The sequence below is a fragment of the Bos grunniens genome, chromosome 26 (assembly GCF_055505025.1).
Source record: "Bos grunniens cultivar Pamir isolate PY7600 chromosome 26, Bosgru_T2T1.0, whole genome shotgun sequence".
NCBI lineage: Eukaryota > Metazoa > Chordata > Mammalia > Artiodactyla > Bovidae > Bos > Bos grunniens.
In genome coordinates, this window is record NC_141190.1 from 48,925,001 (window position 1) to 48,937,500 (window position 12,500).

Sequence of the window (12,500 nt, forward strand, 5' to 3'; positions counted from 1 at the left end):
AGGGACGCAGCGGGAAGGGACGCGTTGGGAAGGGGCCGCCCCCCACCGCCCCCACCATCTTCCTTGTGCTGGGACGCAGCCCTGAAGACACCGCCTGGTCGGCCCATTCTTCCGTGGGCCCAGGCTCCCGCTGGGGGCCTCCTGCCCTGCTCATCTGACCTGTGCCGGGACCTGCTTTAACTCCAGGAGCCCCCCTCTCAGCCTGCGGGGTAGAAGGGCATCCCGGCTTTCCCCCACCAACCTTGGACGCCCGCAGGGACGGGCTGGTCTAGGAACCAGGGTGCCCGATGGCTGGGGCCGGCATGGGCATCTCAGAAAGTGAATGTGGATGCCACCTGAACCCAGAGATGTTGACTGAACCGTTGGGGTCCCCCGGCCTTTCTGTGAGGGGCGGGGGGGTCTCATCCAGGATTCTGTTAGTAAACAGCTTCCTGTCCTGGTTCCTGGTAATCAGCGCGCTCTCCCAAGTAACCCCACAGCGCTTGTCACCTTCCCTGCGTTCACAATATCGAGGCCCTCCAACAGGCCTAATCTTGCCTCATGAAGACTCCTTTGTTCTGCCTGCTAAAATGTCTTGTAATTGTGCTCGAGATGTCCAGATGGCTGGCTGATACTCCAGCTGATGGGATTATACCTTTTACCTCTCCTAGGGCCATCTGTTCCCTTAACTCGCTAAAGCCCCCGCAGCCTGGCTTCCGTCGTCCTCGCTGCATAAACCTAACCGCATTACGGCACTTGGCATGCAAATCGCTCCTGCTGGAGGCCGGGTGCTGGGCCGGGCCCACGCAAGGTTTAAACAGGGTTGGAGTCGTTTACGAAGGGACAAGTGACAAGGAAGAAAAAAAAATAGCAAGCCCGGGTTCTTCTGGGCCGCCCTGGAAGGCAGCACGGCTGTTTTCCGTCGCTTGTGTTCAATACTGTAAATAATCTGCCTTGCTTTTTTGTGAGCTCAGAGGACGCGGTGGCAGACATCCACAGCAGCAGGGGGAATTAGTTCACTTGGAAATCATCAGCGAGTGTGTACACACTGCTGGTGAATATTAGATGATTGGATAATGAGGTGTTAGCCAGGAGAGGCTGCAGAGAAGCCCAGATCTATGCTTTCTGGGGGCACCTCTTCCTTAAAGAATGCAGGCCGTGTTCAAAGCCAAGATGGCACCCAGTGGCAGGTGCTAACCAGGAAGAAGGAAGGAAAGGGAATGACACAGACTGGCCCGGAAACGAACTTCCTAAGTGTCAGCCCCGGAAGGGAGTGGAGGCAGTGTCTCTCCTGGTCCCAGAGAGACCCTGTTGTGTTGTGTGGGGCACCTGGGAACGGGGCAGCAGTTACAGAGCAGACAGAGACCTCCCCCACTGACGCCAAACGCCTTCTTAAAGACCTACACAGATCAGTTCTCAGAGTCACCTATTTGCATCTTTCACTTATGAGTCATTTTGGGGGGTGGAGTAACATATTCCAATCTCTTGCAAGAAAGTGACTTAGTTTAAATGTCGATTAAAAAAAAAAAAAAAAAACTGAATAACCTAAAAAAAAAAACCTAAAAAAAAAATCTCAAACCAGACTCCTTCTCCAAATAGCTCTCGGTAAGCTGGGTTTTATCTCCAAGGTACCCAAGAGTGGCCTTTATTTTCCTAAATGCTATATTTTCTGCTTACAGTCAAATGCTTTTTCATGCTACTTACAAAAATAAATACTCGTACTTTGCTCAGATCATAATAGCTCATTAGAGGAGGCTGATTTTGGACCCAGACTACAACCGAACACCAGAGGGCCGTGGGGCCATCCTGAACCTATCATGTTGCCAGCGCTGGCCCTCTGGGGAAGCAGGGACCGAGGACTGGGATCCAACCTTCTTAATTGTGAACCTCATTAGTGATGGTTACTAAGCAAAACACACACCTACCTTTGCTGCAGAGAAACGAGATAAACAGTACGTCACAGATTCTAACGACTCTGGTGCCCAGGGCGACCTTTAATTATTATATTTTTGTTCTCTTACACCTTAGTCATTAATGTAGAAAAACAAATTAGTTTATTTTTGTGGACTGCAGCAGACTCATAAGTTGTCTTCCCGTTCTGACGTCTAAGTCATGCTTCTTTCTGATGACCCGCACGGGCCTCGTCCGTTTTCCTGTGAACAGTCCGGCTGCCCCACGTGCAGCTCCTGAACCCGATACCTCAGTCTAGAGAGTTTGTCCTAAAATCACTTAGTCTACGGGCTCTTTGAAGAATTTAATCATGCTGTTGTGTTTGTAATTCACTTAAAAAAAAAAAAAAACTCACATTACTTTCCCAGCAATTCCTATTGGTCAGAACCTCATGCTTTTCATGGACTGTCTTATAAGGGGACCAACCTTACGTTAGGGGGAGGTGACACGTGGAGATACCCGCCTGTCCACACAGAGCAGGTGACAGAGCGGCTTGGAAAGGTCCGTGTCTGTGAGTTTCTGAATCCTGACTTACCAGCCTATCACCCTTACTAAATTTCTTCTCATTTAACAAGAAAAACAAGAAGTCCATCACTTGGAAGCGTTTGGTACACATTTTATGCTGTTTTTTTTTTTTTCTTGTTCCCTCCACTTATGCCCCCACGCGTGGACACACACACACACGTGCACACGTGCAGGCTGTCTCTCCATGGAGGGCCAGGAGGTCCCTGAAGCCCACCGGACCAGGATGTGAGCACCCTAGCAGGTGCCCAAAGCCTCGGGGATGAGCTGGATGGAGGCTTACAAGAAGCCAAAAAAAACCCACATAAATTAAAACTGCAAGAAATGCTCTAAGCAAAAGAAACCACTCTTAGACACAGACCAACCAATAAAGTGAGGGCCACGGGGGTGAGCAGGTTGGGAAAGCCGAGCCCCCCGACCCCGCCAGCGAGGGAGGGGAGGGGAGGGGGCCGCCCCGAGGACGTGGGTCTGACCAGGGAGGGGCAACCGGACATGGATCCACAAGGACAGAAAGGATGGCGCGAGGGAAGGAAGCATCGCAAATAAAAAAAGACGCTCAGCGTGTGCCTACCATTGTCCAGATAAGAAGGGGCCGTACCTTCTGACGGGTCCAGGCGGCGCGCCCGCCGCCCGTGCTTCGAGTTGTTGTGCACAAACATGTTGTCGGACACGGCCAGCACGTGGCCGTCCACGTTGACCGTGGTGGACACGACAACCTGTGGAGACAAGCGCCGGTGAGACCCGAGGCAGACGGGAGCAGGCCCGCCAGGCGGCGCGCCCTGAACCCCGCGGCCGCTCCCGGAAGCCTCCTCGAAGCCACGTGCGCGCACACACAGCCTTTTTTGGCTAATGGGGTGGGTGGGTTGTTTTGTTGTGGCTCAAGATTGCTTCTCTTCCAAACCCGCTACACTAATTACAGTTTAATCTCCTATTATGCTAACAAGTGAATTCAATTCAGAGGAAAAATTCTTCTTTGCCATTAGCTGCAGAAACACCCCTCCAGCCACTCGTCTTAAAGCTACCGTTTTGATTGATCTGTTCACATATTGATTAGATAGTTTATCTAATTAAAATGGGTTCACTGGAGACTGTCCTTCCTTGAGTAGTTGTGAGGATTCAGAATTGCCCCCGCTCCCCTCCCAAAAAAAAAAGGCTTCATAAATCAGAAGCTGTTTCTACTGCCCACATTCTATCATCGAGTGAGCCCAGGTCAATGTCACAGTTACAGCCAGGATCTGGTAATGAACGTTTTTTGCATCTGAAAAGACCGAGCTGAATAGGAATAAAGTGGTTTCTGAGCAGGGAAAGTATCCTTTCTCAAGTTCAGGGTGAGGAAGGCAAGGACCACTCTGTCTGGGGAACGAGTTATCCGCTGGAGGGATGACTCGGCCCTGATCCAGGTTCAGGCCCTCCCGTCTCAGTACTTCACAGGGGTAAAGAAGGAAGTCACGCCAGCAGGGACAGCTTTGCTCCCAGGGACACCTTCCCCGGGGAGCTTGTGACAAGCACCCCAGAATCGGTACCCCTGCCTAACTAACAACTCAGGAAACAGGAAATGACATCGGCCCTGAGATCCGCCTTGAACAGAGGGGCTCTGCATAATGCATTATCTCCGGGAGACCTGGGGTAGCTGAGACTTGAGCCCAGACGTGAGCCAGAGCCTGGATCTGGGGTGCAGGGAGCCCCAGTTCTTGTTCGGACAGCAGGGAGGGCCAGCTCCCCCTGAAGAACCACAGCCTCATGGAAAACAGCTGGGCAGGTAAGGGGGCACCAGGAGGTGGGCACACGTAAAAGCCTGCCACACGAGGTGGCTTAAAAGCCTTAGCTGTGGCGGGCCTCCGTGAACAAGGAGCCATACACGCAAGATGCAGGGGAGAGTTGGGGCGCGGAGATGGGACAGGGCAGGGCAGCCAGGGGCTCGTGGGGATTCTTCACGCTTTCTGTGAAACTTTTCTGTAAACCTAAAACCGCTTAAAAACAAGTCTGCTAGTTTAAGAAAATGACAGATACAACTGATTATAAGGAAAAGGTTTTCAAAAAGGCAAAGCTACATATTTATATGTAAAGGTATTCTACATATTTGTATGTCAAGGTATCTGTGAGTAACTGATGTCTTATAGAAGTCTCAGGCCCCATAAGAAGACGGCAAGGTGTGACGAGTACCCACTGGACCCACCACCCCCCAAAGGAAGGGACCACCTTCCTGGATGACCCTCTCTCGCTGTGGGCGCTGCCAAGATCATGCAAGTCTCCACAGCACAGGCCCCTCTGAGCCTCAAAATAATACCAGCACCACTGCCGGTCCAGCGTCCCCAGATCCAGGGTGAGACATCCCTGCCGCCCTGGCAGGGGTGGCCCTGACCCCGCTCTGGGGCCACTACTGTCCTGGCAGCGTTGATGCCAGGGTCACACAGGTGCCCTCGTGGAAGCCTATCTGCCAGTCCCCACCCTGGGCACAGAGGGGCCTCAACCAACATGCCCCCACATGGGATGCAGAGACACAGAAGCAACCCCAAGCCACAGACCTGACCCTCTCCATTCCTCGACCATGATAAGTTCAAAAAACAAGAAAAGGTAAAAATAAACACACAAAAGGACACCATTTCTGCTCCGTTGTCTCTATATAGGTCAGTCGCCAAGGGAAAAGCGTCGCTGAGCAGACAGCATGGCAGGCTGTGCTCCGTTTCGCGGCCGGCCGGCCCGCCATGCACCTACAGAAAGGTGCTGAGACTGACATGGGCTGGAAATGCGTGCAAGCCCTGACCTGCTGCTCAGCTCAGCTAAGCCTCCCGAGAGGCAGGGCGAGCAGCTCCAGACACTGGAGGAAGCCCTTCTAGGAACTGTGAGCCACGTGCGCCCGACGCTGCCTGTGGCCACTGCTGAGCCTCGTGTGACCTCCGGTCCGCCCGATGGACCAGCGTGGAGCCCCGTGCCCAAGGACGGGAAGCAGGCCCACTGCCTGCAGGAGACACGTGACTCCTGCACCTGACTGTGTGCTGGCCGCCAGCTCCACCCCCTCTGCCTGCTGGGCTGGATGTCAAGACAGGGGTCCTGTGTTTCACCCGAAGACTGAAGCATCACTTACATTTCTAGAAAAGCCTTGAATGATTTGATGGTAAACTAGTCTAAATGCCAAAGAAGCAGCATTTGGCAACACCCAGCCTAGCAATGGGGGCCCATGTTCTTCTCTGGCAGGTAAGGACCAGTTCTGTGTCCCGGCCCAGATATTTTTATGATGAAAGTCAGTAAAATAATCCATCCTGTGTGCTGAGAACCCTTCCCCTGAAGCCACCTCCCAGTCATTCACAAAGGCAAGAACAACATGACTGGATTGTAGTTTATCCAACTGAAAACCAACTGAACCCCAAACTGTCTCGCCGTCTCGCTCCTTGAAAGCAAATCCTGGGATCTGAGGCCAAGCAGAGGATGAGTCAGCCTGGGTGCAGGGACGCAGTCCAGCTCGTAGGCAGGGAATCAGGGGATTCCTGGGGGAAGGGAAGCTGAGCAGGGGACCAGTCCGCAACTGGGGGAGGCCTGCCTGGAACAAGTCCAGCCCCACCAGGAGGCGGCCCCTCCGTCCTGGGAGGGGACCCCACGTATTACCCAGCGGTCCTCCCCCATGACAGACCAAGCCATCCCTAAGGAAGGTCTTCAGTGTGGCCCCCAAAGTCTAACCAACCAAGTGAGGGAAGAGTGAGGGAACAGACTAAGTGAGATGCTAGCCTTCGGAGGACTTGACTTGGAAAGATCCTTCAACTTTCTCTGTAACACATCCACAGCACTCACCATGGCTGAATATAAGACAGACTTCAACCTAACCTACAGCTCTGATTCCTCTGACTTCGGGGTACTCTGCTGCCTAACGTGCAGAGCTGGGCCATGTGCCCACCGCAAGAGGCACACACACACTCCCTCGTCAGAGCAGAAACTCACATCGTGTTTCCAGAGCAGACCTCACTCTGTTGTATGTCTCAGCGGGCTGCATGGCTCTGGCCAGCGTGAGGTGCCACATCATTTCAAAGCATTCGATTTAAAGGTTCCGTCAAATGAACCCACCCTGGTTTGCACCCAGGCCCCTGAGAACTAAACACTGACCCCCCAAACTACTGCACAGCAGAGAATTCGACTTTCATATTCCAAGTGCAGACCGCGGTCCAGAATCGCGTACCTGGAATCTTCGCATGTCCCGGGGGTTGCCTGCATTCTTCAAACAGTTCTGATTGCACTTGAGGAAAAACTTTAGAAAGAATCTACAAAGATACAAAAAATGGATATTTGTTAGGGTTATCAGACAAAAGACACAAAGTTTTTGAAAGGTACTCTTGCCTGGGGAGCCGGGGAAACGACCCCACGCCATCTGCTGGCTGCCCTGTAGGGGGCGACAGAGAGAGAGAGAGAGAGCATGCGCGCGCGCACCAGGGGCAGCCAGGCAGGCACCCCCAGGTCCAGCTCCCAGTGTCTCCACATGCGGAAGGAGTGACTTACATCTGTCTTGACGGCTAGGGCTTTTCCAAGCTCTAAAATAACAACTGTGACTTAGACTGGCCATTTCTCACCTGGATCTTTGCACAACCATTAACCCCTGGGGACCTGTCCACCCTCGAGAGGGCTGCTAACTTCAGCAAATAAAAACGCAGGGTACCTAGTTAAAACTGGATTTCAGATAAGCAAGTAATGTTCTGGACAGGCCTGTCCCAAAGCATGCATGCATACTCAGTTGCTCAGTCATGTCCAACTCTTTGCAACCCCATGGACTGTAGCCCGCCAGGCTCCTCTGTCCATGGGATTCTCCAGGCAAGAACACTGGAGTGGGTTGCCATTTCCTCCTCTAGGGGATATTCCCAACCCAGGGATCGAACCTGCATCTCCTGTGTCTCCTGCCTTGGCAGGCAGATTCTTTACCACTGAGCCACTTGAGAATTCCAAAGCCTATATCTATCCTTAAAAAAAAAAAAAAATTGTGTATCTGAAATTCAAATTTAACGGGTCGTGAATTCCACCTGGCAGCCCAACCCTAGGGGCCACCACTGCGTGGGTTGCCACACTTTTAAAGGAGAGTTTTTCAAGTTACAATAAGTACACGTCTTAAGAGAAAATTGAGGATATTGTTTTCAGGGCGGCGATGTCTGTGAAAGGCCTACGTGGGGTTTTGAGGGACTGATCAAGGCCCACGTGCGGCAGGGAAACGCTCACTGCCCTGGCTGGAGCGAGGCAGGACACGGAAGGCGTCCTGTTCCCACCCAGGCCTGGTCTTGCTGAGACTGATCAAGGCCCCAGGTGTGGCAGGGAAAAGCTCACCACCCTGGCTGGAGCGAGGCAGGAAGCGGAAGGGGTCCTGTTCCCACCCAGGCCTGGTCTTGCTGGGAAGTGTGACGTTTCAGGGGTCTCCAAAGTGCGCTGAGACGCCGTCCTCCCCACGCCCACATGCTCCAGGACAAACTCAGATGCCCTGACTCGTGACAGAGGCTCACGGACCCTGGGAGGCCTGGCTGCACCCCCGGCCACGGGAGAACGGGGGTCTCAGCCCCCCCACCACCGCTGCCTCCTCTCAAGGCCATGGGAGTCCTGAGCCCAACAAAGCTGGGGCCTCTGGGCTGACACGCATCCACAGGGCCATCAACACTCATCTTCTCCATTTTCCTCCCAAATCTCAACATTCCACTGGATGATGACCCAGTTTTTATGAAGCTTCACGTGATCGCCTTGACTTCAACCTGAAAGCCAAGGTTCCTTGCAGTAGCTTATCATCTCAGAAAATAAAAAAGATCCAGAAGATGGAGATTCGCATCTCCCAGAGTATCCGAGACGACTTTCCACCAGAGCAGAGGAACACCCAACTGACTGGCAGGGGAAAAAGAATAGTGGCCACTTAATTAAATTTGCTTACATCCCGCGCAGCCTCGCTATTTTAGGCCAGAATTTACATCTTTTATTAACTCGCCTCACCTATACACTCAGCTCGCCGCGCCTCTGAACACCATCTGCCATCACGTACAGTAAGCCACCCGGCCGTCCACCCACCAATTTCTCCTAACAACCACTGTGCAATTAAGCTCCACGCGCTCCGCAGCGAGGTAAATTAGGCGCACCTGCGGCCACCCCGCGCCCAACCGCATCAGGAAGGGCCTAACAAGGTGAGGGCGTCACCGAGCTATCGTCCTGTCAGGCAATTAGGCTTCCACTTTGGGGACAGCCACTGCGGTGCAATTACTCCACACATTACCACCCGGCTCATCTGCGGGCCAGAGCCGCTCGGCCGCGTGGAGCCGGCCAGGGGAAGCCCTCATTCGGGGCCTGATCTCCCCCTCCAGAGCAGGTGTCTTCCAAGCCCTTGCTGTCTCTTTAGCCCACTCGCCCTTTCACCTCCAGGGGGACAGAGTGGGCATCAAGCCCGCATGGCCACGCCGTGTGCGGACACCATGGGCCTTGACTGCTGGCGGCTACAGAGAAGGGCAAAGTGGGGTGCTGGGCCCCAGAACCATCCCAGACATCTTGGGGCTCCACTGTAGAACGGGAGCACAGTTGCACACACACACACACACGCTTACACATTCTGGCCATGTGGAGCTCTTTTCCAAGTTTCTGAAGAGCAGCAAAAGCACCCGGGAGAGACCTGCAGGCCTGAGTGTGGGGCCTACAGAGCTGGGCTCCTCCCCGGCATCGGCCCCGGTTACTCAAACAAGGCCCAGCACGCATGGGGACACACAGAGGAGGAAGAGGAGGCCTGCGCCCAGTTTCTGCCCTCCTTCCTGTTCCTCAAGGATTCGACCAGGCCTCCCCTCGGAGGGCGGTCCAGTCCAGCGCACCTGGCTGCTGACCCGCCCACCGAACCATCCCAAGTACTCACCCAGCCTGGATCTCCACCTGCAGGGGCTCCCTGCCATCTGGGGAGGCTGAGAAGGGACGCACACATGAGGTCGAATGGTAATTCTCATCCTTTACTCAATTACCCTTTAATTGGCTTTTTCCTAAGGAATATCTGACAAGCACTTTACATATCTCACTTCTAGAGTCTGGTACACAAAGGACTTAATACTCTTGTTATGAAAGGAAAAATCTTTCCTATGTCAGAAAATCTTTGGCTTTAACACCGATAAACTCTTTATTACTGCTAACCATGGATTTGCCGCTGGACGGCGAAGAGGCGATAAAAATTCTAACCTGTCATTAGTACATTATGCTTAATTGTGTACAGTGCGTTCCTGGTTGCATCTGTTGGCCCATCATCAAAATGACCATTATGTACACTAATTCCCTGACCCTGTCTTTATTTCCCTAAAGAGTCATCATCTTTCACAGTAGGTACCAGAGTAAATCAAGCTTGAAATATGGGCTTTATTTACTTGTTTCTCCCAGGCAGGAGGGGAAGCGGCGGCTCAGGGCGCATCGCTACACGTCAGTCGCAACTCCCTGGCAATATTCTGCTTGCAAACTGCGCGCAAAATCCTGGGCAAGTTCTCAGCGGCAGCGACAAGGGGGAAGGTGCGGCGCGTGACTTTGGACATCGGGTTTCCTCTTTTAGAGCCAGCGGGGATTAGGCGAGGGGCCCCGCGGGTGAGCCCCCCTGGCGCTTAGCAGCGCTGAGAACGGCACGCGCCTCTCCATTCAAGAGCATCAGCCTGTGAGGGTGGGCCCGGGGTCCTCCACCTGGGGGCGGCGAGGGCAGGGCCGCGGGTCCGGCCCCTGAGAGCGCTAGTCTGAGCCCGAGGCCGCCCGGCCTTCTGCAGGGACGGTCCCGTCGCCGCTCGGGCAGGGCTGCGCCCTCGGCGGAAGGTTCAGCCTGGTCTCTGGGCATCATTGCCACGTCCTCGCGTACGGCGCCACCGGAAGTGCTCGCGGCAGGACCCGGGTGCTCGGGTACGGGGACCCACCGTTTACACGGGCGCCCACCCCGGGTATCCCACGCTAAGGGGCGAGCCCCCTCCGCAGTGACTAATCTCAGAGTCTGCTCCCTTTCTGTGTGTTTAAGCTATGAATTAGTTCATTTATATTTACTTTTATGAAGCTGATTAACCAGAGCTTCTCTATCTGATGAAAATCATTTTAATTGTAGTGTTAGGCTCCTGTGTAATATCCATTACATTATGAACTGTTTAAATTCTACATGGGTATTGTGTAAATTAGCCCTTTGTGAGCGCGCAGGCAATTAGGGCCAAACACTCTCCTTTAAGCGGCTACAGAACTTTGTGGTGTTGTTCAGGACAATCAGAAACAAAGGAGGCTGTTTAATTGTAATTTAATGGAATATCAAGGAGTCCGTGGCATTAGACGTTGGCAACAGAGCAGGAGAGAAAAATTAACTGCAATTATGTTTGATTAAAGCTATCCTTCTCAATAATCAGCGGTCCTGACAGGCCATGGGGCTCTAGTGGGTTCCAGGATGGCAAAAGGTGTTGAGCAATATTAGGGCCAATAAAGGGGATATTAGCATAGCTAATTACAGCCCTGCAAAACCTGTAAAGGGGGCCTCTGTGTATTGTAATGTGTGAAGTAATTGGCCAAGGCCATTATCAATTACATAAGGAATGAATTTGGTTTGTCAGAGAAAAGCTGATGAGATGTCTCTCATCTGACAGCAGCGCCTTCCTCCCGCTTCCAGGAGCTCAGAACTTGCCCACTTCTACCAAAAGCTGCAACTTCCCAGTGGCCAAGTCGCTGAGAAGGCGGTCTCACCGGCAAACGTGGGGTAATTAATACGGCTCATCCCCGCCGCCTTCCGCCTTACCTAACCGAAGCCACTAATCATGGAATAATGATTTCTTTCCTTCTAGTCAAAGGAGAAATAGATTGTCTCCTTAGAAAGGCAATGGGCTTGGCACGCGCACCCTGGTGACTGAGGAGGAAAAGGAGACTTCGAACTGTCTCGAGGCTCGTCTTTTGCACGTGGGTGTCACGTGTCTCAAACAACCTATTCACAGCCTCTCAAGAAACCCTACATGCAATGATGCTTATTTGTTTAATTTTTTAGTTGTCAACTCTTAGACTGTCCCCAGGCCTGGTCTTGCTGGTGCTTGGAACTGGGGGGGGGGGGACCTCGAGCTTTGAGACAGGAGGCCTTGACCCCAGATTCCCAGTAGGCCCAACCTCATGGAGCCCACCCCCAGGACAGAGCTCCACCTCCCACAGCCCCTCCCTCGCGGGATCCCTGCCTCAGTCCCAGCTCGCAGGCCTCCGCTTCTAGCCCTCCATCATGGCAATGTGGGAAATCTGAGCCCAGCACTGAAAAGGGCTGGTACCTGGGGGCTGGGGGGGGGGGGCGGGGGAGGCGGAGGGCGGGTGCTCAATTTTCCATCTTAAGGCTGAGCTCTTAACAAGCAGCAAACTGATACCGACGGATCGGCCTCCGGGTTACTGGTCAAGAGTCCCAAAGCATTTGTGTGTGAATCATGGCTGACAGCTTCTGGGGTTCCCCGATAGCAGGGACCCCCGTCCCAGATCCACCCCGTTTTCAGTTACTGAATCCAGAACACAAAACCAGGAGACTCTTCATATCTAGTAACCTTGATCAGGAAAATGAGTTGAGAAAACCACCCAGAAGATGGAGTGGGGAAGGACAGCCCAGCTGGCAGCTGCAGGGTGGTGGGCCGTGGGGGGAAGGGGCGCAAGTGTCTGATGGGCAGGGGGTCTCCCGTGGGGGCCAGTAGAAACATCTGTGAGTAGATGGTGGTGGCTGCCCAGCCCTGTGACTGGACTAAATGCCACCGGACTGTTCCCCCTGAAGTGGGTCACTCCATGGGGTGTCCACCCCGACAAGGACGCCCCCACACCCTCCCCTCAGGACAGCAGCCCCAGCCGGGGTGTCGGTGGCTGCGGCCCCACCTGCCCCCTTGAAAGGAAACAGTTAAAAAGAGTCAAATTAAAAGATAGAGCCTTCAGGAGACTTTCCCCTGACTGATAAGAAAGTGACCGGTGGGGGAGTGCTTCGGCGGAGCCCCAGCTAATTACTGAGAAGTCCCTGAAAGGGTGGCCACAGCTGTGGTGTGTGCACGCCAGGCCATCAGCCGCTGCAGTATTGATTACTGAGCAATCCTAGCCGATCGGCTTCTGGG

The 12,500-nt window shown here is 53.5% G+C and overlaps 1 protein-coding gene and 1 long non-coding RNA gene across 33 annotated transcripts in view; one reads left to right on the top strand and one right to left on the bottom strand.

The window, feature by feature from the left end:
* The window catches only part of EBF3 (EBF transcription factor 3), a 126,618-nt gene that overhangs the window by 32,463 nt on the left and 81,655 nt on the right, over positions 1–12,500 (bottom strand). For 20 of the 32 annotated variants that reach the window (XM_086378114.1, XM_086378115.1, XM_086378127.1 and 17 more), the window contains 2 exons: positions 6,620–6,701; positions 3,023–3,167 (listed from right to left, as the gene is read on the bottom strand). In XM_086378114.1, coding sequence (XP_086234240.1) covers positions 3,023–3,167; positions 6,620–6,701 — 227 coding nt within the window. The other 12 variants (XM_086378118.1, XM_086378124.1, XM_086378123.1 and 9 more) reach the window with 7 other exon arrangements.
* Positions 10,118–11,360, top strand: LOC147344554 (uncharacterized). The gene is made up of 3 exons (XR_015155449.1): positions 10,118–10,308; positions 11,031–11,137; positions 11,223–11,360. It is a non-coding gene; the product is annotated as an uncharacterized LOC147344554 (long non-coding RNA).